The sequence below is a fragment of the Limulus polyphemus genome, unplaced genomic scaffold, assembly GCF_000517525.1.
Source record: "Limulus polyphemus unplaced genomic scaffold, Limulus_polyphemus-2.1.2 Scaffold900, whole genome shotgun sequence".
Classification (NCBI taxonomy): Eukaryota; Metazoa; Arthropoda; class Merostomata; order Xiphosura; family Limulidae; genus Limulus; species Limulus polyphemus.
In genome coordinates, this window is record NW_013666510.1 from 89,553 (window position 1) to 117,048 (window position 27,496).

The 27,496-nt window shown below is 31.2% G+C and overlaps 1 protein-coding gene and 1 long non-coding RNA gene across 2 annotated transcripts in view; one reads left to right on the forward strand and one right to left on the reverse strand.

The window, feature by feature from the left end:
* The first annotated feature begins 1,483 nt into the window (after positions 1-1,483).
* On the forward strand, positions 1,484-25,059 carry LOC106461122. Its single transcript, XR_001290913.1, has 3 exons — positions 1,484-2,406; positions 14,295-14,298; positions 25,049-25,059. It is a non-coding gene; the product is annotated as an uncharacterized LOC106461122 (long non-coding RNA).
* The window catches only part of LOC106461121, a 33,168-nt gene continuing 8,076 nt past the window's right edge, over positions 2,405-27,496 (reverse strand). The window contains exons 3-15 of the mRNA XM_013920912.2: positions 25,456-25,612; positions 20,940-21,137; positions 19,226-19,297; positions 17,964-18,032; positions 16,941-17,104; positions 16,325-16,427; positions 13,653-13,805; positions 13,233-13,332; positions 8,400-8,569; positions 7,735-7,857; positions 5,916-5,975; positions 4,956-5,053; positions 2,405-4,207 (exon numbers count right to left, since the gene is read on the reverse strand). Of these exons, the coding sequence (XP_013776366.1) occupies positions 4,168-4,207; positions 4,956-5,053; positions 5,916-5,975; positions 7,735-7,857; positions 8,400-8,569; positions 13,233-13,332; positions 13,653-13,805; positions 16,325-16,427; positions 16,941-17,104; positions 17,964-18,032; positions 19,226-19,297; positions 20,940-21,137; positions 25,456-25,612 (1,507 nt within the window). The 3' untranslated portion in view covers positions 2,405-4,167. The remainder of the gene's footprint in view (positions 4,208-4,955; positions 5,054-5,915; positions 5,976-7,734; positions 7,858-8,399; positions 8,570-13,232; positions 13,333-13,652; positions 13,806-16,324; positions 16,428-16,940; positions 17,105-17,963; positions 18,033-19,225; positions 19,298-20,939; positions 21,138-25,455; positions 25,613-27,496) is intronic.

The window sequence follows — 27,496 nt, forward strand, 5'->3', positions numbered from 1 at the left end:
CTATTGTAATATAGAAAGTTTTAACGGTACAAAAAGTATTGAAACAAAAAAATCAAAACTACAAAAACCAAGTTCCTTAAAAAAATTATCCCTACTTTGACAAATCACTGTAATTATGTTAGTCTGAGCCAAAGTAGGGGAAATTTATTTTTTAATTAAAAAAATATAGTTGTTACTTGTTTCAATACTTACTATAGCTTGCTAGATTATGTATATATATAGATCCCTACTCGTATTTATAAAATTTCAAGCAATTATTATACTTGTTATATTAAGTATAGACTGTATCTTTGAGAAAAAAAAAGAAGTCATCACCAATTTTATTACAACCAGTCATATGATCTCGGACGACTTTGCGTGACCAGATAAAAGGTTCGCCACTCCCATCTCTTCCAGGTCCACCTAATTTTGGATAGTTAGCCACAACTTTAATCTTTCCTGGATTATACGTATAAACATGCGTTCCTCATTGTATCTCCTTCCCAAACTATCAGTTATCATACTACATTGTTTCAATTCTCCTTCTCCTATATAGCTGGGCTTCTCAGATTCACCCTCACTCAGACTTCTGCTTTACTCATGCTGATAGAGTGTCACAAGTTAGGAGAATATAACGTGAGTTTCAATTCTAAAAACTATCAAAAATAGCTTGTGCGATTTTGAAACTTTTTCCTTATTAAGCATATGAAGTAAAAGATGCTTCTGGATGAGAAGGGTTGTTTCAGCCCAAAGCCACACATTGAGCTATCTGCATTCTCTCCACCGCAGGGAATCGAACCTTGTATTTTAATAGTATACGTCCATAAACTTACCTCTGACTCATAGGGGGACGAATGACAAAAGAACAATCCTGTAAAAGCGTTCGAGCTATTATTAGGGTCTTTCCTTCTTTTAATTGACAAAACATATTATAGATTCTGTCTTATATCACTAGCGATAAAAAATTTTATCTATAAATTGTTGGGATGTAGAGATGGAACAAGATCAGAAACTAGAGAGCATTTGGGATGAGAGGAAAATCTGCACTATCCATTCCTGCATTCAACCACTCACAGGGTGAATGCATAGACAAGTTAGATAATTATCAAAGATCGCTTACATTTGGCAGTTTTGATATCTTATATACAATGTTTTGCTGTGGAATCACCCTATTCATTACTTAAATTTTTTTTTCTCATAAACCCAGCAAAAATTATTCAGCAAAATATATTTATTTACATAAGCAAATTGCATCTAATATTTCTTTACAATATCTATGATTTTTACACACACTTTCTAAACTTACATAAGCAAATAGCATCTAATGTTTCTTTACATATCTATGACTTTTATACACACTTTCTAGACTTGCATATTATCAACTACTGTTCGAGATTGACAACTTTAAATAAGCAAACATTTTTAAATATTTAAAGTATTTCTCATAACAATGTTCAAATATTTAATAGGTTTACAAGACATGTTTCTTCAACACTCCTATATATTTTCCCTATTGGTCCTTAAATGCCCAATTAAAATAAATCTATCATCATTATATTAATGTATTATAATTTACATATATGAACAGTAATGAGGACACTATATAACCAGTCCTATAAATTCCTTCAAATTATGATGTAAAATGTACAGTTTCTTAAATTCATGCAGAATTTTTAAAGAGTTTTGCTGTTCAGAAGTTATGAAATATCAATTAAGTTGCTCATTAAGTAAATATTTGTGGTAAAAATTATCATCTGAAGCCACTCGACCGAATTTGTATTTCTTTATGTAATTTAGTTTCCAAAACCACAACTTTGGATCTGTTTGGATAATGAAGTTAGTGAATTAACAATTCTTAAATTGGTTTGAATTGTGATAAAACACTTGTACAAATAGAAGAACCATTTCACCTTGTGTGTTATATACGTGACTATGACACTTAATCCTCTATTGACTACATAATTATATGGTTAATTATTGCAATGATTTCACTGATTTGGTGTAATACACCTCACTTCATACCTGAGGAGTTAAAACAGTAGGGGGCCGAGCAGTAGTAAATGTGCTGGGATGTGGATCCATTGTTCACGCCCTGTTACCAACAAAGGAAATGCACTCTGCTCATTGGGTGTGTGGATGCATTATAAAAGTGACAGTCAAATCCCACCATTGATTGGAGTAGCCCACAAGTGTTAACTACCTGACTTCCCTCTAGTCTATCACTTCCAACTTAGGGACAACTAGCACAAATAGTCCTTGAGTAGCTTTGCGCCAAAATCAGCAAGCAACGCCAAAATCAGCAAGCAACGACAGTTAAAAAAAGTAAATTAAATGTCTTTAATTTGTTTCATTTTTGACAGGTTTGATTTTACTAGCTCTTTAAAATGTTTGGGGTACATTTTGTTTTTGTTAATTATCTCACTTAATGTATAATGAGGTAGGTTAGAAGTACCTGATATTGCATTTTTTTACTTCACACAAAACACTATAATAACACTGAATTTTTCAATTTTCTTCCTGTACTGGAAGATGTTTGGAATTTAGCTTACCACTATTATTTTACTTGAACTTTCCATAACCCAAATACTTCTTGTGACTGTATTTTCTTAAACAGAATAGACTACAATAAAAAGAAAATTCTGAAATATTAACCAATTTCACCTACCCATTTGGAGCTAGTACAGATCACCAAAAAATGTTGACGACCTCTATTAAAAGATCTTTCCAATGAATTCAGATCTTCCTTCTAAACCTTCTTTTAATGAAGGATACACAGTAAAGAAACAACTTCACAAGTGGTTGTATAAAGAAACTACAAAACCAAGCACCAAATGTGACACAAACAGATTTCTAAGAGTCAAAACAAGATATAACATTTCTCTAAAACAAATACGCTACTTTTATGTGCAACTCGAATGAAAATTGAAATATTGATTATACAAAATGACTAAATTAATTTACCACAAATTGTTCGTGATTGTTCGTGATTATGTGATACCAAAAGTAATAATGCTGATAAAATAACTTTTATATAACGTTTTGGCAACTTTATATGTTCCAATAGTATTTTTGAGAAGTTAATCCAAACCTCTACTTGTATCAGAATATGCAATAAAAAAAAGTCAAGATTTTTTTTCTGAGTGAAAGATGTGGGAAAGAAAATATTTCAACTGCAATGATAAGCATTATAACAAAGTAGCTTCAATAAAAATATGAAAGTTAGAAACTTAATTAGACAGTTTTGCCATTTTATACATTTTTAAAATAGGCAAAATATATACTAACACTGTTATTTCTTAAAATAAAATATAGTAAATTTAGACTTTACAAGTGATATTTACTGGATAAAGAAAAACTTGTTTAAAGATAGCCTCCAAGAACAACAAGAGGAAACAAAATTAAATTAGACAAAACTTTGTCTCAATATGCATACACGTGTACCTTTAAAATAATACAGTAGAGGCATTTTAATATAACATCTTGCAAGCTATAAAGTATGTAAACATTAAACATTAAATTATGACAAGAAATACTAGAAAGGCATATTTTCCTAATCTTGTTATTCCACTCTGCCCAACATGAGTTGTAAATACTTTGGGAAAAATGCTGGCCTACACAAAATCTAGATACACTAAAAGTATAATAATAAATAAATACAAGGATCAAGGACACATTACGATGTCACATATATATATTATTTTCCACATTTTATGCAACTTTTATCTCATATTTAATTGACAAAATTTTCCAATTTATTATGTACTAGGTTAAGATGATTTGAATGTTTCTTAACCTGCATTATCTGACATAAAATTATGCTAAATGAAATATAACATAAGTTATATGTTTAAATGTTTTTAACCAAATACAGGTGTTTGTTTCTTACTTTGAGACTTTTCTTAGTTTTGATGGACAAGTAGAACAACATTTTTTGTAATTTACACAAAGTTTTTGGAGTACAAACAGTTCTATCATTTCAAAATTAAAAAAACAAAAAAAACTCAAAAACCAAAGTAAAACATTAGCAACTGTAGATAAACTTATAATGCTTTCTTTCATTAAAAAAATATTGTGATGAAACATTTTCTTTCTTTCCAGAAGAAGTATTGTGACGTCATGGATTGGAAGAAACCAGAAACAAGAAAGCATGAAATGCTTCTGAAATACTTCCTAAACCCAAAATTCTTATCACTCCAACACAGTTGCCTCCTCCATTGCTCTAATCCATCTACGAAACACAAATAATATAGGAACTGTTAGAAAAGTTCAAATGTAGCATAAAAAAATTATCTTGACACTGACAAACATTTGATATTATGAAAACATACATACAGGAAAAAAATAATAAAGTAGCACCACTAGGTTCAATGAACAAAAAATAAACATGTTCTAAAACAACAACAATATAATGCTATAGAATTAAATATTTCTTCATTTCCAGTGTAGTGTATTACAAACAACACAAATATCATCCCTCTTGCTTGCAAATTAAACTCTGGATGATGATGAAAAAAATATTGAAAAAACATTAAACTTTGGTTTGTAACATCTAACACTGCATATACTAAATGGAACAAGAACACAGAATATGAAAATTGTAGGAAAGAAGAAAGTGGTTTCATGCTTTATATTCTCTCAGAGTTCTTGAGAATAAAAAGAGTTATGGTAAAGGAGTAAATGATGTAAAATATGAAAGAAGATAGCATATTTATAGCTTACTTTACAATATATATAGGTACAAGCTTTATTACAATTGCTTAGCAAGAGTACAATATTCATTTTGTTATATAATTTGTAATTAGAAGAAAGCTTCCAGAATCAAGAATACATCATTCTAGAAGCCTCCATAAAGCTTTAATATTAACACCATTACCACTGTCATTTATTTAATAAATCATATTTAATAGAAAAGACAGACATTATTCTAAGTGAACTCCCACTATATGCAAAATGAGTTGCAGAAAAAACAAAATCACCTTTCTGCTGAGCTAGGTGTATCAGCATGAAACAAAACAGGAGGTTGTCCTGGATGTGTCAGTTGGAACAGTAAGTTTCCTTCAACTTCATCTATTTCCTACGAAAATAAATATATTTTTAATAATCTAATAAATTTTAATTTGATATAAACTTCATTGTAAACAACTGGACATCTACAAACATTGGATAAAAATTTGAAGTTTAAAATAATAAATGAAATAAATTTCAAACAAACTTTAAAATTCCCAAATAATTTTACAGCAAAGATTCAAAAATAGAAAATTTACTTACATACCATCAATCAGGTATCCAAATAGGAAAGAAACTTATTCACTAGTCCCTGAATTACATTTGGATAAAACTTTTTATATTGCTGCACGAATTTTATCAAACTAAGGACCATGTTGAAATCTAAAACCTAGTGCAGGAGAACTGGTACATGAGGGTTTTTCTTTTTCTTTGCTTTTAAAAATTGTTTATGTTGATGTTCAGAGTCTAAAATATTTTATTATTGGCACATTTTTTTAAAAAAGTGTAAAAGGGGTATGTTTTTGAAGTATGGAAGATTATCATTATGTATTCAAAATAACCAAAAACAATCTTAGTTTTGTTAAACAGTTTAAACAAAGTTTAACATGTAATTATGCATTTTCTTCTAAACTATGCGATTCATAATTTACAAGTCATTTATTGTGCATTTGTGTAGTAACTACAATTTTGAAATACATGTGTAATTTTGGGGAAAAAAATCTACAAATGCCTATATAATGAATTTATGCCAGAATTGTTTGTGAAAAGAATATTGTGTTGAAAGATTCTGAATCCTTTACAACTACAACCTACCTGACATCTTATAAAATACTTGATTTTTTTGTTATCACAAACATTTACTTTGACATCACAGGATGTAAGCTAGGTAATAGTGTAATCTGTCCATAAGATTAAACAGCTATATTTACCTCAGTAAACGTGTCTACAGTATAGCCCAAAAGAGGAATACTTGCCAAAGCAGCAACATCCTGAAAAAAAAACATAAAATACAATGAAATGTTTCTACTGCCTTCAAAATCAGAGTCAGAAAGAAGCTTACGTACATGTGTGTGCATGTGTAATTCATGTATCAAGTTGAAAATTCATGGAAATGTACAATTTATAAAAGTTACGTAAAGCCAGCAACTGGTTTTTGAAAGTTACAGAAACATAAGGGGTAGCATGCTATTAATAATTTTAATTTCCATAATTTAACAGCAGTTTTGAGGTTAAATATTTTAACAAAAGTCAATCATTTGATGACTTTAAAAGCTCATGGTTATTCTTGAAACTTCTGAAACATAGTAAGAAAAATCAGCTACTAATTACAAATACAATTCAGATTTTAATTAGAAATACAGTAAAAACAACAATAACATATGACCATTGATTTGTTCCTTGCTTTTATTATGCTTAGTAAAATACACAAATAAACAGGCATTTTCCTCGTATAATATGTTTGAAACAACACTATATTGCACTTGGTACTAAAGAGTTAACAGCTAAGATATTTTGAGTAGTTTTCATGCAAGTACTTTGGTAAGATGACCCACATTTCCTAACTGTGTACATTATAAAACAATAAAATTGTGTCGCTACCACAATTAGTATGAGTAAAATTACATAAGAAATCAGATGAATGATAGTATGTATTAACAGATTTTTGTTGATGGGGGTTGGTTTATTATTACATCATGATAAGATTGACAATAATGTTAATCACATTTTTCTTACTGGCTCATTATGGGTTTCCAGTAAGAGGTTTGTTTGTTTGGAATTTTGAGCAAAGCTAAACGAGGGCTACACTAGCCGTCCCTAATTTAACAGTGTAAGACTAGAGGGAAGGAAGCTAGTCATCACCACCCACTGCCAACTCTTGGGCTACTCTTTTACCAACGAATAGTGGGATTGACTGTCACATTATAATGCCCCTCCCACGGCTGCAAGGGCGAGCATGTTTGGTGGGACGGAGATTCGAACCCACCACCGACAGATTGCGAGTCGAGTGCCCTAACCACCTGGCCATGCCAGGCCTCAAGTAAGAGGAGAACATCAGCATGATACATATTTTGTAGTGCCCTTGCAAATTTTAAAAATCTAGATTCAGCTTTCTAAAAACGTTATACACAAGTTGCATTTGTTAAAAAAAAGTAAGTTTTTAATAGTAATAATTAATAAAGATTGTTTACCAAAGAAAACTTTTGTAAAGAGAATAATAATGGTTGGTTTTAAGACATCCTTGTGTTCTTACTACAATGCTTTGTACATATAAATATATAATAACAATTACACTCTTAAAATATTTATAATGGCTGGAGATGGCTTGAATGGGTAATGAAGAAAAACTTTAATATAATTTTAACATAACAGCAAATGTACCTGATGATGACAAAACCTTGTTGAAACGTTGTACATTTGCTGTTATGTTAAACTTACATTAAAGTTTTTCTTCATTACCCATTCAAGCCGTCTCCAGCCATTATTAGTCTCAAAGTGGGTTCCTCATCATCGTATTTGAATATTAAAATATTTGTTTGTGGTACTTGTTCTTACTGCTAAGCATGCAAGTTTAAAACCTTTATACTGAAAGATTACACTGATAAGCCTGAGGAAAAACATAAATAAAATGATAATACAGACATATTTAAAGTTCTTACAAAAAAGTAAAACTAAAAGCAATGTATCAAAAATTTTATTATGTTTACTAAAAACAACAAACTTGATAGCAAGGATCTTTTTTTCAATTACCTCACTTGCTTTGTACATGTATAAAACTTTGTCTTTAATGACAAACCAGTAACGCTTCCAACCTCTCCGTCCTCTCCTCTGCAAGTAACCACTATTAGAAGAACCTTGGTCATTGGCACTAACCTTATATGCAAGAAACATAAAAAATAAGGACAAAATTAATCATGAAAACATAAAACAATTCCTTAAAAGATGTTAATAACCAAATTCTTTACAACCATTTAGATGTTTACCAAATTTTAATGACTCTTCAGTTATCACATTCATTAATTCATTCATCTACGAAAACATATTTATGACCAATTTTATCAATTAGTCGTATGTCTTCCACAACTGTTTTACACATTGGAAGTGTGAAAAAATGGTAACTTTCAAAAAGTATGAAAAACTGAAACTTTAAAATACCTTAAGTTACCAATAAAACTTCTGTTGCATTTCAATGGTTATTCAAAGTTACTTATCGTGCTGAGTCAGAATTCTCCCATATTCCAAGCGATGTCTCATTCTTTGCATTTAAATGATCTTAAACATGCTTTGAGATACCACATTACAATCAGCAACCACATGTTGAACAATACTTAACAGTCTTTAGACCTCATACTACTGTGTTTCTATATGTTCTCCTAGTCTTATTATTTTAGAACTGAAAAAAAATGTATTATTACCTCTTTCAGCACACTGGGTAAATTTCGTTTTATTTTCTTTCCAGTGTGTCGAAGATTTTCTTTAAACTGAGCTTTCAAATCTGCCATTGAATGAGGAGTGTCACTTTCTGTATCTGCAGATTCTGATGCTCCCCCAGAATCCCCACCTCCCACAGAGTATTCAGTAAACTCTGAAAGGTTCAATAAAAAGTACGCTTAATTACAGATCCGTGAATATATGGAGATGTATTAAAATATGGATATTCTACGAACTTCATAAATTTGGCGCTCTGAACTTGAGAAGAATTAATTTATTTGAAATTTTTCATTAAACATAATATTTCATGAAATATTAATTCCTAAGAATTTTTATGTTTAATCCTGTGATTAAACTAGCTGAAATATACACACACACTCTTTGGTCTATATAGAATACCATGTATGTATGTTTCTTGTGTGCTCGAACAATATAACAATTTAATAAAAAATGTACACCAAACCAAGTACTAATGGATATTTCTGCACATGTTAATGATAATATAAATAAAATATTTATCTGTATCAAACTCCCATGTTGTTGTAAATTACATACTCCAGGTTTATTAATACTAAAAAAAACTTTTGTATTCTAATATTATTTAGTTATTCACAAGCAAAAGGCATTTAGCACAAGCAAAGCACAGGCTATCCTCCCTTTAATTGTGGTTCCGGTTACAGCACATTTGTCAGTGCACAGTCAAAGTAGTGTTGCATCATCTCTTATTCCAAACAACCAACTACAGGAAAGCAGCTGGCAGATAGAAACCATTTTTACTTTAAACCTTATCACTGTTAATTATTGTGTATCACTTATTTTTAATACCAGGTGTCCGACATAAATATGATGATTGTAATACTATTACTTTCACTTCTATTTTATGCTTAGAGAGTTTGTCACAGGCTCTCCTCCCTTCAATAGTCTCCTCAAGGTTCTTCTAGTAATATTGCCTAATTCAATATGATTTAAGTAGGACTTGTAAACATACTTTCATGCTTGCTCCATTTCCATACTTCCACCCATTTTTTTTCTCCAGTTTTCCAGTTGAGCATTGTGAACTCTGCATCATGTTCTTCTATTCCTTCAGTCTACATGGTATTTCATTGATAATATCATTTGGAGGTCTTACCAAGTTCCCCAAGGGCTGTGCCTTACAAGCTAAGTGATCCATATTTTTTGTTTAATATTATGCTACTGTGACAGTTATGACTTAAAAGCTAAAAAACTAGAGAAATATTAGAAACCAATAATAAAAATCACATTAACCAAAGATTGTTTTTCCCCAGATTCATCTTAGTTTGTCAAGTTGATATTCAGAATTACATGTGTAAAAATAGCATTTCAGATCTATCTTTTGTCTCCCACAAGTCACTGCTAAAGAGGTCATTCGTTCAATACTAGAACTTCCAGATGGCTTGGATAATAAGAGACAAAAGATTCTTTGAAATGCCATTCATACATGAATTATAATACTTTACACACCTCTGATTATGGATCTGCAATAGACAAATTAAGAGTAATGTGGAAAAATACCAACTGCAGTTAACATAATTTTTAACACAAATTTTAGGCCTATTGGTTTCAGCCATTCGGCCTAGGACATAGATCATTATCAGATAAACCTTCAAGTCTCTCAAAGGTTTTACCCAAGTTTTTTGAACAAAACCTGTCTCTAGTTTTGTGTTATGTTTAGAGAGTCTGTCAGGAGTTTAATCTGTAGAGAATTTTAATGTTGTTAATCAACCAGACAATTGCATCCCCATATTCTTCAAATTCTGCCATGAATAAACTGGATTGTCCAGTTTTGTTACTGACAAGACAAACAGTAATATCCATGCAGTCACGTCTTTCCTAACTGAGCCATCCATTGCTATGATTAGTGTTGGATTCTACTGGTATACCCATTCCTTGATTTTGATCATGTTGACCAGTACTGATCTATCTCTCCACTCCTGCTGCCAATCTTCACTGTGTTTAACTTAATGTCTTCTGCCTGGTTCCACTCAACATCCTTGATGTTTTCCAATGGACATATCTCCTCCACATCTTTATTGGCTTCACTGACCCACAACTTTATCAATTTCAGTATTTGTATTTGTCCTTCCTCCCTCTCAACTGCTGATACAGTGATGGAGATATGGTTATGATTGTCCTGAATAGCACTTGTTTGACTAGAAATCGTTATATTTTTGTAATGCTGCTCAACTAAATCAAAAGTGCAGTGTGTCACATGGTTTTAGTTTGACTGCTCCTGTTGCAGGTATCATGGCTGCTTTCTGCACCTTGTGTAACTTGACCATTGCCAATTTTGCTGCTGATGCACATAAGTGGATTGTATACTCTATTCTGGTAATGACTGTTGTTTACATCAGATTGATGAAGCTTCTTTGCTGCACTTTCTGAGTTGCAGCATATTTGAGAAGGGCAAAACTCTTCACCAATTTCTCTATCAGATGATCAATATGTGCAGACACTGTCATTCTGCAGTCCATCACAACATCCAGAAAAGTGGGAACCATTCTATCTGCAGATGTCAGTGTGAAGTGAGAAATATCTGTTTGAGATCTAGTATCCAATATTCATCAGACCTTAACTGGTTGAGTGGACATTTGGTTATCTGTATTTCAGTGACAGAGGATTTTGTTGGGTACTGGGAGAACCTCTGTCACTTCTGTTTACATGTGTAAGATGCTTGTAATAATTATATTGTCAGAAAATGCATATTGTGTCATTCTGGGGCCTTCCAGTTGCTTATCAGATCATCTGTGTATATGTTCAAGAATACAGGGCCCAGTGGGGATCATTGTGCCAAGCCAGATTTTCATTTGCCAAATTTCAGCTGACAGCACCCGGTGTCCAATATAACCAATATCCATCATACTAGAATCTTCAAGACCAGAGAGAATTTAGCTTCATTGCAAAAAGACCAACATCCACTTGATTGTAGACATCTTCAATGTCAAATAGCTCTACTATGCAGTGTTGTGATGTTGGAGCACTGTTAAATTCTGTGTGTGACTGTCTCGACATTTAAGGTTGTAGATCTCTTTAGTCTCACCCCTACCATTTTGTTAGGCATACAATCTCTCTCTTCTCAATCTTATGCAAGTCTTTTTCCCACTACCTTTTCCATAAGCTTTACCCATGCATTTGACATTGCTATTAGTCAATACAAAATATACTGAGCCTGATGAATTTCTTTTGTTTCTGAAATTAAGTTTTATTACTAGTTAAATTCTATATACAAAATATACTGAGCCTGATGAATCTCTTTTGTTTCTCATAGAGTAACTCTTTGCTTGATGTTTTGGTAACCTTCCAAACATTATTATCAATTTAACTAGGACTATCATAAGTTTCATATGGAAGACAGATTAGTTTGGCATTTATTTTAGGCCTATGAATATAAAAACAGGAAAAAAGATCCTCCCCAGGTTGTACTGCATTTAGGACCCATACAAAAAAATATGTTAAAAAAATCACACATTCCTAAACTCAAGAAACAAAGTAGATATCTGCAGTTGTTTTAGTTCAAAGATTTAACACATTTTTCATGCAATGTTTATAAGTATTTGTTCATAGATAAAAAAACAGACGAATACAGAGACTTATTAATTTGGCTTGATCACGACAAACACATTACATGGACAGAATTACTCAGAGTGGGCATATAGTTTAAATAACATTGTTCACACTAACACTTTAAGGTTTTTATTCACAAGGATTCAATTACTTGAAAAAAAAAAAAAAGGAGTTTCCTTATATTTTTTACACACAACATAAAAGCACCAGAAATTTTAATTTTCTCCTCTATTATTTATTAAATGTAGTAGCATCTGCTGCATTGGAATTGTTTGCCCAAGATGTTTTCCCTACTCTTCTTGTCACAAGGTCCTTCTCATTGATAGGTACATGATTTCGAAGATCAACAGCAATGTGGTGAATTCCGTAAAATGAGACAGAAAATATCTACCCTCAATATCATATGAAACAGTATGAATGTTGTACTGCTACATCAAAGTAAAATGCAGAACAAACAATCTAAAAATTTTATTGAAAGCTATGCAAATGGTAAATAGGATTAAAAGAGTATTATGAAGATATTTTTAACCTGCATCCCTGGGACACATTAAAAAAAAATTCCCTCTACTCCAGTGATAAAATTTGTACATTTCAGCATAAAGAATTGCAATAGAACATGAACACTGAATAAGTAGTTTAAAAAACAAATACACAAAGTTCAGACTAACAGATCAACAGTTTGGTTTACCATAAAAGCTGGATATCAGAGAGGTTAATTATATTAACTAGGCTAATGGCTACAGGAAATCCAACATACCACCATTAAGACAGGTATATTTAAACACACAGACACATACATACATATACATATATGTATGCATACATGATAAAAAAAACAGTTGTTTTACACCAGTTATTAATCACAGTACAAGAAATAAGTGTATATTTTGATAGACATTAGAACAAAATATGTAGCAACAGAATAAAATACTTCAGACATATAATAACTGTACAAAAATAAACTATGTTGACATTATGGCTTCTGCGGTACAATCATAATTTTATCAAATTATAGTCATGTTAAACATGCAACTCCACACACACACACTAGTTGGATGCTATACATTCAATACGCACTACAACTTAAAACAAATATTAGAACATACTACAATTTAAAAAACAAACAAACAATAAAACTTTGTATTTTAGGTTATTAGTGGTGAGTAAAGGGCTTTACATCAAATCCTAAAAATTCATGAATTAATAAAAAAATTAATAACAAAACAATATTTTACCTTGTCGGAGTTTTGGAAAACATTCATCACAAACTCTCACTGGTCGAAATCCAAGGTAGCGAAGTGGAGCACGGCTTGCTGAACAAGCAGAGCAGACCACCTGAAAGAAAACAAAAACCTTTACTGTTGATGCTTGACAGAAATGAAACACTAAATCTTCAAAGTAAAAAAATAAAACTTATAAGATGCAAGAAAAATGATTACCCTCACAAAGACATAAAATAGTTGGTAGACCCATTCACAAAAATTATCTATAAGAAACTTTAGCTATTTGTATACTGTAAAGTATTTATGTTAAATATAGATCAATGTTTTCCAACACTATAGAGTTCAGATTTAACAGAAAACAGACTATGTGAGCTGCATTACTTGGGAACTGTGATAGTTCATGAAACTACATGATTAATGTGCAATGCTGACCTTCCCGCAAGCTCGACAATGATGACGACGAAAGGTGACAGTGAACTCACTCGTACACAACTGACACATGGTGACTCGAACATCAGGTATCCATATTGGTGCTCGTTGTCCCAATTCAAAACCTGTGTTTTCCAGAGGTGTTTCCTCTCCACTCTGAACACATAAAATTGCATATATTATTGACCAGATGATATGATTATTCCATCAAAATATATACATATATATACACAAAAGAACTTTTGTTTGAAAAGTAATATTTTTGGTAATTCCCCACATATATCGTTCAACAATACAGGAGTTATATTACAGGTTTCATGCATGTCTGTTACTCTAAAACTATCTTTAAAGCAGTTGTAATGATCAGAATAATGGTCTGCTGAGGACTTGAGTCTAACTAGCTATGTTGATAAAGAACAAAAGCCTAAGAACACAAGTAGAAACTAAGAGCCAGAGTGTTTCCTTAAACCTTGATCTGTCATAATGTTGCTCAATAAGTAGTTGCTTTTTCAAACTAGAAAGACAGCTATGCATAATGAAAGGTGAAAGAAAGCAGTAAGTCTATGTGCATAACTTGGGGAATGTTCAAGTGTCATATGTATACATCTGTGTGTTGTGTGCCCTGTTGCCCCAGGATGTCAGTAGATATGTCTGTGTACTGTTGTTCTACATATAATGTTGTCCTGGGTTGTTAAGTGATATTATATGTGTGTGTACTGTTCTTTTGGGATATTCAGTGATGTTGTCCTGGTTTGTTGAATGATGTTGTGTGTGTGTGAGTATTGTTGTCCTGGTTTGTTGAATGATGTTGTGTGTGTGTGTGTGTGTGTGTGAGTATTGTTGTCCTGGTTTGTTGAATGATGTTGTGTGTGTGTGTGAGTATTGTTGTCCTGGATTGTTAGGTGATGATGTGTGTATGTGTACTGTTGTCTTGGATTGTTAAGTGATGTTGTCTATGTATAATGTTGTCTTGGATTGTTAGGTGATGTTGTGTGTACTGTTGTTCTGGGATGTTGTGTGTACTGTTGTTCTGGGTTGTTAGGTGATGATGTGTGTATGTGTACTGTTGTCTTGGATCGTTAGGTGATGTTGTGTGTACTGTTGTTCTGGGATGTTCAGTGATGTTGTGTGTACTGTTGTTCTGGGATGTTCAGTGATGTTGTGTGTACTGTTATTTTGGATTGTTAGGTGATGTTGTGTGTACTGTTGTTCTAGGATGTTCATTGATATTGTCTATGTATAATGTTGTCCTGGACTGTTAGGTGATGTTGTCTGTGTGTGTGTACTGTTATTTTTGAATGTTCAGTGATGTTGTCTGTGTGTGTACTGTTATTTTGGAATGTTCAGTGATGTTGTGTGTGTGTGAGTATTGTTGTCTTGGATTGTTAGGTGATGTTGTGTGTACTGTTGTTCTAGGATGTTCAGTGATATTGTCTATGTATAATGTTGTTCTGGGTTGTTAAGTGATGTTGTATATGTGTGTGTGTACTGTTATTTTGGAATGTTCAGTGATGTTGTCTATGTATAATGTTGCCCTGGATTGTTAGGTGATGTTGTCTGTGTGTGTACTGTTATTTTGGAATGTTCAGTGATGTTGTCTGTGTGTGTGTACTGTTATTTTGGAATGTTCAGTGATGTTGTCTGTGTGTGTACTGTTATTTTGGAATGTTCAGTGATGTTGTCTATGTATAATGTTGCCCTGGACTGTTAGGTGATGTTGCCTGTGTGTCAACTGTTGGCTAAAGAGAAAGTAGAGTTGCTGTTGGCCTAAAGTTGTTGTTTTGTGTTATTAGCCTTATGTACTAAGATGTATTGTGAGGCGAGAGAAGGTGAGCCTTATCCTTAGTGAACTGATATTAAGACAGTGAGAATGGAGTTATCTGCTTCGTTTTAGATCCCTGTTAGTTCAGATAGTAGCACACTGAACTTATGCCTTTAGTGTGAGCCCTATATTCAACCTTTGGTCATGGTAAAATTTTCTAGACTTTGAGTATCTTGTGTTTTTTCTTTACTGACATTGCTTTGAGACACCAGTCCTTTTCTTGTTGAATGAAAAATTGCCAAGAATAGTTTGTCATGAGACAAGTAAAGTTCAGGAAGAAACTTCTTCCAGTTGCTGGTGTGTTTGGAAGCTACTACAGTTCTTTTAATTATGTGCTTCATATAAAAATGTAGAGCAAGTTCCATCATTTATTTTTTCTCGTAGTATTATAGTAGCAAAACAATTTTACAATTTGAATATCTTTATTCACAAAAACAAATTATTAATTATTCTGGAATCTCACAAAAATAGCTTCACGATTACAAAACACATAATGAGATTTTTTAACCACGAAAAGAGCAATACCTTTTTGCTAGTATGATTTATGTTTAGAAGTATTTATATTATTTATTTTGAGACATCTGAGTACACTTAAACAAAAGAACATTTACTGACTGTAACTAAGGCAGAATTTATTCAACAGCAATAATTTGTTAACCTATATAGCGATGTACTATCTTGAGTGGTTAACAAATGCCTTACTAGTAATGAGTAGCAGGGTTAACCCTTTAGCTCAACTGGTAAAGCACTTGCTTGTAACACAAGTGGTTCCGGGTTCAAATCTGGCTTGCAAGAGATGGAAAAATGGAATTACCACACAGAAAATCAGGAGTAAAATGCAAATAAAGCGTACCTTTTGATGGTGATGAATATTCTGAAAAGTACTGCGTTTACAAGCATTTTCTTCTATAGCATGACTTAAGGCATTAATCCACTGGTCTCTTTCCTCTGGAGAGCTAGAACCAACAAGAAGAAAAATAGAATTACATATCTACAATACATTTTCTTATAAGCTGCACTATCTACTACCTTACTTGAAAGATTATTAATAACTTTGCACTGTCCTTTCATTGATATAACTCTGTAACAGCAGAAATTATGTTAGCTATAACATCGTAAGTTATTTTCATAATTTCTCTATTATTTTTGTACAGAAAACAAATTACATAAAATATCTGTTTTATTAAGTGTGATAGTTCTAAACCATATAAAACTGCATACTTTTCAATATAAGGTAGGAAAGTATATACACACACACACACTGAATATTTATAATTGAGAATATTCTTGACACACACTTAATACTGGGTTTCCCAGCAAGATCTAGAAATCTTGATTATATGGTATTAACATGAGTATTCACATTCATTATTTTTTATAACATCCATGTGATCAGTAAATTAAAGAAGGTCAGTATTCCTTTTAACTGAAACAATCACATTTTTGGGATTTGTTCTGCATTTAGTTACCTAGCAGCCAGAGAAAAGGATCGCGTTACACTGACGATGCTGAACTCGTTCTGGTAATCTTGTTGAATGGGTATTGAAACCCTCATACCAGTCAGCTGTAGCTCATGGTTTACTCGATATAGATTATTCTGGACTTTTGTCATGTACAAAAGACTATCACTGAACTATAAAGCAGGTAGAAAAGTATCACAGATGTTAGATAACTTTAGTTAAAACAACAAACTTTTAGCTAAAAGCTGAGATACTGTGGTAGAGAACAATAATTATTTTTTATCAATCACTTAAATGTTTAAGTTTGTATTTGGTTCAAACATTATATAATTTTTCAAGATTTCAATATTTTTTATATTTTCATTTCAAAAATACCCTTTGATCAGTCACATAAGTATACCAAACTTCAGATAAAAAAAATTCAGAAAGAAAAATTAAGAACACTTGAATCACAAATAAAAACATTTTTTGTTCAAGAAAGATTTGATATTATATATTATTATTTTGTATAATTTATATTATTTTCTATACCGTATCTGAAGTAAAGTTCGTAAAAAAACTATAAACATTCAGTCTTTTACTGGAATCATAACAATGCTAAGCTGAATTTTTCAATTTTAATTTGCCCATGTTAACATTACATTCATAGGACTGCAGGATATAAAACTATGAGCAATGTAAATTTATGCTGCCAACTTACAGTTCAATCCAATTTCTTTGTTTGTTTTGAAATTGAAAACTATTTCACTGTCTCAAAATGGTGAATTGTACATAAAATAGTTGTTCTTATTCATATCTGTTATCTACCTAATAATGGGAATCAGAATAATGAGTATATGTACATTAAGTCTGAAGAAATACTACGATAATTTTGGCACTTAGGATAACTAAAGATAAACTGGAAAACTTATGTAATAAAACATAAAACTATGAAAAACATGGTACACAAACACAACTTCTTTCAACATATGTAGTGAAAACAGATTTATATCTGGATAAAATAATAACATTTTACTAATGTTCTTTACTAACCAATATAAACCACCGAGGCTGCATTATTTTTCTAGAAAGTTTCATGAGTTCACCTTCTTTTATAAAAACCTGAAAGACAAAATTTAATAATGTAAAAAAAAAAACATTCATTTTTAACATGATAAAATCTCTTATCTAAATATAAAACTAAATGTCAGTTGAAAAAAACAGTGAGCAAACATAACAAAGAAAATAATTTTATTCTAAAGTCAACCTTCATGGTTTGTATTTAAAAATACAAAAATAAACAAAAAATGAAAAGCTATAAATTAAGTTACAGTTTATTCTTCATATATATGTATTCAAGATAATCTAAGTTACTTATTTTTTCATAAGCTTCTACAAAATACCTTTTGCTTTCTAAAATATTGTGCACATTAAATTGTAACTGTAACAACAGAATGGTAAAGCCAATTTCTAAGATAGTATTTTTTTTGAAAGCTAAAATGACATACATGTTATATATCTCAGCCACTCAAAATGAGGAAAATCAAAAATGCATATATGCTAGAGAGAACAAGGAACTCTTGATAATTAATGTCAATACACATAGAAAATGGGTAGAACATCATTTAGCCTTCATTTAAAAGCACACAGGTTTAGAGTACGAGAGAGTAGTTCTTTTAAAAAGTTCCTATATGGTTGTAACTTCAAAATTTGAGCAATTAACATTACTAGAGTTGTGATTAGTGCATGTGTAACATTTTAATATCCGAAACATGGAACAATATTTTATTCCCAGGTCAGGGGTTGTGTGCGCACCTTTTTATTACTAAGTAGCAAACTGTTCTCACGTAAAGTTTTGTGAAATTTGAGTGTCATGCGACTTCTTATATTATTAGTATACTGTAAATCAGTAAGATTATTCACTTCACTTGTAGTATTAGGTCAAGGGTAATATTTTGGGAGAGTTGTGTTTTTCTTTTCTGAACAGATGAGACACTACTGTGTGTCAGTGAAAACAGCCTTATGTGTCACTCTAGACATATGTGCCGCAGGTTCATAACCTGGACAGTAGAGACAGTTCTCATTTCTTTGTATGTTCTTCTTATTTTTCGTTAAGTGCAATGATACACTATGGACTGACTGCATTGTGTCCACTACAGAATATCAAACCTTGGATTTTAGTTTTATAAACCTCAAGCTTACTGATGATTCATAAGGTGACTTCTATGAACAAGCTCTCAGCATATAAAACTTACGTGCACTACACACATCACACCCTTCCACTCGTACATACTTCAATATATCACATTCCTTACCCTTCCAGGCCGAATTACTTCATGATGACCAAATATTCTATTCTGTATGGTGATGAGCTTGCTGAGGTTGTCCTGTGAACATATTACGTCTTTATTTATTTCAAATTACACACAACATGAAACTATCAAATTATAACATAAAAATTTCTAGACACTGAATTTCTTATCTTCTCTTTTAATGAAGGGCTTGTAATTAGCAGTGACTAATTGAGGAAGTTCTACTTTTTACCAGTTGATAATATAACTTAGGTATGATTATGAACATTGAGAACAACTGTAAACAATAGTCAAAACACATTTGTAAGTTTTTCTTTTATTTTCACTTAAGTTTCTTCGCTAGTCTGATGTATATGTAGGCTCTCTTTTAGGAATGGTGTCACTAATTTGAAGTGTGTGTTCCTTTAACAATGACGGTTTCACTAATCTGTGTTCTTGATGTGTATGTGTGGTTCTTTTAAGAATGATATCATACAAAGCATACTTTGTACATTTACATATTGATAAGCAAATAAATTATCAAAACATAAAATAAACCTGTTTATTCCATCAGATTTTACAACCTTTTATTCATTTCCTACTTTATATTAGCTCATATGTGATGTCTTTTTTAACATTAAATTAATGACTTGTCAATATACTACTTAATTCTTGAGGCCCAGATATTGCAGTATTTTTTGTCTTACAACACTCAGGGTAAAGAGCTGACAAAAAAAAACATTGGTGTAATCCCTCATTTCCTATGTAAAATGAAACAAACTACAGCAGTAATGAGTGGGATTAATTACAATATTTATGGTGCTTTAAATTAGTTTTTTATGTGACTTGTGGATTATTAGAGAATCTGTTATGAACAATTACAGACCCATGACCAATTGGATGTATAAACAATTTAGAAAAGTGTGTTTAAAAAAGGTGATATGGTTTAAATGGACCAAATCAGTAATTCTAGGGTTAAATTATTCTGAACATTTGGAAAAAGCTGACCACAAATGCGTAAAAAAAAACTACAAAGTTTGTCTTATTTATTCTAACATTCCAAAAAATTGTGATTGCAGACCATTTCCTGGGCTTTCAGCATACAATATCAGACATTGGTTTTGATGTATTCTCCTTTAGTCATTATTAATAACTTAAAATACTTTAGGTGTTTGGATTCATTAGAATTCATGTTTTCTGTAAGGAAAATAAATTTATAAATAAATATCAGAAATATTTGTTAATTTCAAGAGATTATAATTTCCTATAGGGAAGGAAAATTTGGCACGAACTATAATATTCATATGTATAAAACTTTTGAAAAACTGGAAGCTATTTTCTTAATTCAAAGTCATGTGGTCTGTAGCACATGAAAAAAATGTTAAAATGATGTGACATGGTTATAAAATTGTAAATCGAGACAATAATTCAGTTCTACTGCATGTCTTCAGCTCCAGGAAAACATACACAAAAGAAAACTACATTTATGAATGAACACTTACTTAAAATAATGGAGTGTCATGCTGTAATTTAAGTTTAATTTTCATCTTACTAAACTTCCCTTTCTTTGTGTACCTGAAAAAAAATCCATTTTAATTTCCTTGTACAGTACTTGTACTTTATTGTATACTGTCATTGACAAAGGAAATTAAATTATGAATAATATCTTTCATATAATTATCTTCTAAATAATTTAATTTGTGATTTCTGGTGGAGCCAAATAAATAATATTTATTACCTCTTGCTTCATCGTTTCATTTGCATGATCAGCAACTTGACTCATGATCTCCAATGCTGCAACTGTGTCTTCATAATCAGGAGAATCTATGTGTAAATGGTGCAAGTAATCTTGCAGCAAAAGTCGGTATTGTGGAATGCGCTGGACGGGTTTAAGCATATAATGGTTCAGAGACAGTCTCTGGCAGCGAGGGTTCATCTGTCAAAAACAACCAACTTTTCTTTACAATAATAGAAACAAAGTGCATATCAGGGGGACAAAATAAAATAAAAATACACACAACCAACAAACATTTTTCATTAGTTGCTTTACAATCAAATTTTGCATGAATGTACCAACTAAATCATAAACATTACAATATGTTGAAAAATTCTAATTTCCACAAGGATAACATATATATGAACACACATACAGAGGTTGAGTATGTTATGTTAAAATGATTTTGGAGCCTCACCGCATTGTTACAACCTGTGTCACCACATCAAGTCATTTGCTCTATCTGGTGGCTGTGTAAGTTGAAAGGTTTAACTCCCATTGCAAAGGGGCTCCATCATGTGAAAAGCACACCACTACTCCCTGCAAGCTTTTCGTGAATCTAATATGTATGGCTAAGTCATGAAGTTGTCAGTTACATTCAAAACTTAATTAAACTACTTTATTATCAATGTATGTCTATAAACTAGGTACTAAAACATAGTATATAATTCAAACTTCTATATTATCTAGGTTCAATTTCTTACTTTCAAAAGGAAATATTTAAATAAATTCTGAATATGCACCTCTCAGAGTCACATGACTTGGTGGCACTATGACTTCTTATCTATATATTTTTTCTCCTTCCTTATATATATTGTCAAAACAAAACATAAAATTTCCACTTTTTATCTTCTTGAATTACAGAGATATTGTATTTGTTCAATAAACACTGACATGCCCCTCCCCTTTCCTCTGTCTCTCAAGAAATGCCTATAACTTCCTGTGACACTGCTATTGGACATGTTTATAACCAAAAGCAAGAGCAATTTCTACACCATGTAAATCATACAACTGTTTGTTTTGTTTGAGTTGTAAAAGCTGAACAATTCACTGAGAGATCGATGGATTTAAACAGAATAAATTGCTACAGAAAGTAATGAAATTTTTAACCTATTTAATGGAAAATTAAAGCCTTACATTACTTTTTGGACATTCTACACTAGTGTTTGACGTATTTGTTGTGTTCTAAAATGTACATTTGAAAGCTACATGAATTGTTTAGGGATAACCAACATAGTTATTTATCATTATTTATCAGTCATCTCAAAATTATTATTTATTAGTCATGTCAACATTTTATCATCCCTTTATTTAACAGTCATCTCAACATTCTATCATCTCATTATTTATCAGTCATCTGAACATTTTAACATCCAAATTATCAGTCATCTCAACATTTTATCATCCCATTATTTAAAAGTCATCTGAGTAGAAATAGTTTTACAAGCCAAAGTATATGGTAAATTTCTTGATTTATATTTGTATGTTTTGATAAAATTAACTAAAATTTAAAAGTTAGAAACTTATTATGTTAGATAAGAAAACATGGATGAAAAAAATTAAATAAAAAAATTTTACCTTCAACAATACACACACACACACATGATGAACAGTGCAAGATGAATGGATGTAACTCAATACTTTATTGTAAATTGCACTAATCTCTCACTGGGTGATTTATAGCTTTCTTAGGCCAGTTAGACACAGTTTAAAGAACAATAAAATTAAATCAAAACAGAGGTAAACTGTTATGAGTCTGAAACTGTATAGATAAATAATTGCTATTGTCTATTACAATCTGCAGTCATTCTAGAAAAAAGTAATTTAACTTTATTTCATATTTTTCAGCATTTGCTAAGAATAATTCTGCTATAGTTAGTGTTAGGGAAGAGAAAGTATGAGATAAAGTATAAAGTTTTATTGAAAAAACTTTTGTTATTCATTTAGAAGGTTTTAGAGGTTCTGTAGATGAAATATGAAAACTGCAAGACAACATTTTTTTTTTCACTTAACGTGAAAATAACATTGCATTTAGACTGGCCAATCTGAATTAGAGTGACTTCGTAAATTCACAGACAAATCTTTAGTAAAAATATTTGACAAAAAATTCAGGTTTTTTGCATATAACATACTTGTAATGTTTACTAAGAGCCTGTCAAACTTTTTGATGATACACATAGGCTTATTTCTTCAAAAGAAAACATGAATATCTGTTTTACTCTTGACACAAGTGACAGCTGAATGGATATAATGTTGAAGGAACTTGTGTGCATGTGACTTTGTACCACGTTTCCAGATGGAAATTATTCATGATTATGTTTTGTACTGTTGTCTGGGGCATATAGGTGATTTTTGTCACTTAATTTTGTATTTGTGGATTCTCATCTGTTAGAAGATGCCAAACTTTGCTTATCATGGATGGATTACAAGTTGTTGCAGGCCTCTTTCTGGATGGTCCTGGTTCCCTAAGGTGATCCATATTCCTTTGTTTTCCAATGACAGTAAGTCTTGAAAATTCTAAGTCTAAATACATGTTTATGATCTGAATGTATGAATATTCTGCCTCATTAAGAGTTATTACATTCCTTTCTCCAAAGAAATCAATTTTTGTTAGCATTACACTACCTACCAAATGCCAAGAAATGTCAGAATGTAGTTCTAATACATTCTCTTCCATTGTAACTTTATATTGACTTTGGCTGGCACATGACTTATTGATTAGCACATTGAAAATTATTTTAATATAATGAACTCAACCCTCTGTCTATATAAACGTTTATATAAAATCCAATGATTATTCACTGAGGTTACTTAAAACTGACTCAAAGTGAAAAAAGCTATAGAATAGATAAAAACTAAATTACTAGACATATCACATTAATTTATCATAACAGGTAAACTAGGATCTAATAGTAATGAATAATAAGTCAGTAAGCTGAAATGCATAATTTGAATTTTGGAAGTAGATATTACAGTACATATGTATACAGATACATTTATAAATAACACACAACCTCTTTGAAACTCATCCTAAAATTGACAGAAAATTGAAGTATAATAAAGGAATACATGAACATGAAACAAGGTTAAGTCTATCCCAACTAACAGTAATAAATATTAAGCTATGTATATATATGCATGTATATTTAGGTAAAATTTATTTTGAAATGCTGGTTAGCAGAGTAGAAATTATGGTAATAATAATAATAATACAAATTATAATGTAACAGAAAGTATAAAATTAATATTGGTTATAATGGATTAATGAAAGGCATACATGCACATCAGCTAAAAAAAATTAGTGATTAATCACAATTCACAACTAATCCATATACTTATATCCTAGTATGACAAGGAATTAGTCAGAAAAATCAATGTAAAAATTTACACAACTGTTAGACCTGTAAACTAGCCATTAATATTTTCTACTAGGCTGTGCCTAAGAAAAATTCATGAGTCATGTTGGTTATGTATACAGTAGTTTGCAGAAAAAAAAATTGCAATTCTTTTAAAAAAGTAACTGCAGCACTAAAACAAAATAAGGTTAATGAGTCAATGATGACACAACCAAAACAACTTAAATAAATCAATAAATGCATAATGGATGAAAATTTAACAAAATGAGCAAGAAATATGTGAAATAAGTGAATGAATAAACACATTTTTATAATCATGTCTCTAAATATGGGTTTTTGTAAAGAGGGTTTAATGCTTTTAGATACAATTCTTAAAGCTTTCACACTTTTAAACCTATTAAAAACAAAGTGTAAATTTTCTTGTAATATAACTTGTTATTTTAGCAAAGCAATTATAAGGTTGTAAAGGTGATTAAATGCTGCATAGTAAACCAACCAATAATAAACTTCAAGTTACACCTGAACAAACATATTCAACAAAGCTAGAGGTAATACAGATCATTCACATACTTTACAAAAAAATCCAGCTTAACAGCTAGTGACAGTTTATTTGAAATGTTATTTACATATGCAATGCCTTGTACTTATAGAGACAATGATAGATTTGAAGTACTAATTCATACACTTCTGATTTGAAACTGTAATGGACACGTTAAGAGGAATGTTGACAAACAGATGCAGTCCAGCACAACTTTTGTCACAATGATTTATATTTGTTTCAAGCTAAAATTGCTGCTAACCTCTCCTAAAAACAAGCTTATGACCTGTTTTCAGTAATACCCCTTCTGCTACTATCCCTTCCTTTGTCCTTGTTTTAAGTTATATTCCTCTGCTATTATGCCCACTTAAACACAAATCCATGATCTTATGATCTTAAGTTACATTTCTCTGATGCTATCCCCACTTAAAAACAAACCTATGACTTTATTTTAAGGTATATTTCTTTGCTGTTATTTCCTCCAAAAAACAAACCCATGACTTTGTTTTAAGGTATATTTCTTCACTTTTATCCTCACTAAAAATGTTTTTATGTTACATTCAGATTCCTTTGTTCCTATTCTTACCTCAAATTCTTTTACTACTTGAGAAAACAATGGATATTTCTTCTTACACTCCTCAAACAAATTTATTGTTGATTCAAAATCTCTGATATATGCAGAGTAAAGCTTCAAAAATGGACCAAGTGTGACAAGAATGTCTGATATCCTTCCAATTTCAGGCCTGCAAATGAAAGTTAAATTCTTCAGTTTTCTAACTAGAAATAGCTAAATGGTGATAGAAAAACATGATTTAAATTTATAATTGACAAATAATTCTTACTGAATATCAGGTAATAAAATTGTTTAGATTATAACTGTGAGTCACTTTGAGAAAAAAAATCAGGAAAGAATAATTTCAATATTGGGATTAACTAGCATTATTAAATTCATTAAAGGCAAGTAAGGATTCTTAAAACAATATTTAATACAAGCTAGTGTAAGAAACACATTACATCTTTCTGTTTAGTGGCTGTTTAGTTATTGTTGCTTAAAACAAAGAATATTAAACACCTCGAACTACATTTGAGCTACATTATAGAAGTTTACAGGGGTCTCTGAACACTGCATCTAAACTGTCCTTAAAATATGTTACTCCTAAAGATCAACTCATTTCTTGTCAAGAGCTAGGCATGATCTTAAATTAGAGTCTTCTAGTTAGATACAACCAAAACAAACTGCTAATAAAAACTACAAAAATGTGCCTGGTAACTTTAAACTGTCATCTAAGAACAAACTTTGCTGACATCATAATAACTCGTATACCGACATAAGTGTAATATCCTTTCTGAAAAGGAATCCCCCATAAATAACAAATGATTACGCATAAAAAATTTCATCTTATCAGATTTAAGGAAATTAAAGTAAAATTTTAAATCCTCTTAGGAAATTATTTGATATAGTTCTGTATATGTAAAAATTAAGATATAATCAGGTATAATGCTACCATTGGATGTTTTATCTATTTATAAAGCTATAACCAGTCTTTAATGTTCCACTAGTTAGATATTAAAAATACACTTTATCAGCTAAAAGGTTTCTTATAGCTTATTTACTTCCTGAGAATACACAATAACTGTTACTTAAAGATAATCTCTTTTCATTTTTCAAGATTATAAAACTTAGAGGTTTCATATAACATTCTCTAAAGCACTGTTTACAGAATTGTTTGTTAACTTTTAATGCATCTTTGTGAATATAACATAAAGTATTATCTTGAATTTCACTGAATGACTGCTGTGCAGCACATGAACAATTCACCATGAATGGGTGGAGCTTAACAAAAGTTAGATAAGTAGAGGAAGCCAAAATACTAGCCATTTATAACAATTCTAAGGGCTTGCAAAATTTTCTTTCACACATAGGAGGAGAAGGAGTCTGTAATATTCCAAGCATTGATTAAATAGTGAAGCAGGAATAATACTGTGCAACCCCAGACTCTGAGTAATAACAGGATGAGGAGTAATACTGTAAGATTCCAGGCTTTGAAGAAGTATAGAAACAGAAGCAGGAAGAGTACTGTAAGATCCAGGTTTTGACCAAATACAGAAGCAGGAAGAGTACTGTAATACTGACTATTACTAAGTACTTAAACATGTGTATTGAAAATTCCAGACATTGAACAAATAGATATGCAGGAGAAGTTCTGTAACATTCCAGACTTTGAGCAAGTACAGACACAATAAAAGTTCTGTAACATTCCAGACTTTGAGCAAGCACAGACACAATAAAAGTGCTGTACTATTCCATACTTTGAGCAAGTACAGATATAATAAAAGTGCTGTACTATTCCAGACTTTGAGCAAGTACAGACACAATAAAAGTTCTGTAACATTCCAGACTTTGAGCAAGCACAGACACAATAAAAGTGCTGTACTATTCCATACTTTGAGCAAGTACAGATATAATAAAAGTGCTGTACTATTCCAGACTTTGAGCAAGTACAGACACAATAAAAGTTCTGTAACATTCCAGACTTTGAGCAAGCACAGACACAATAAAAGTGCTGTACTATTCCATACTTTGAGCAAGTACAGATATAATAAAAGTGCTGTACTATTCCAGACTT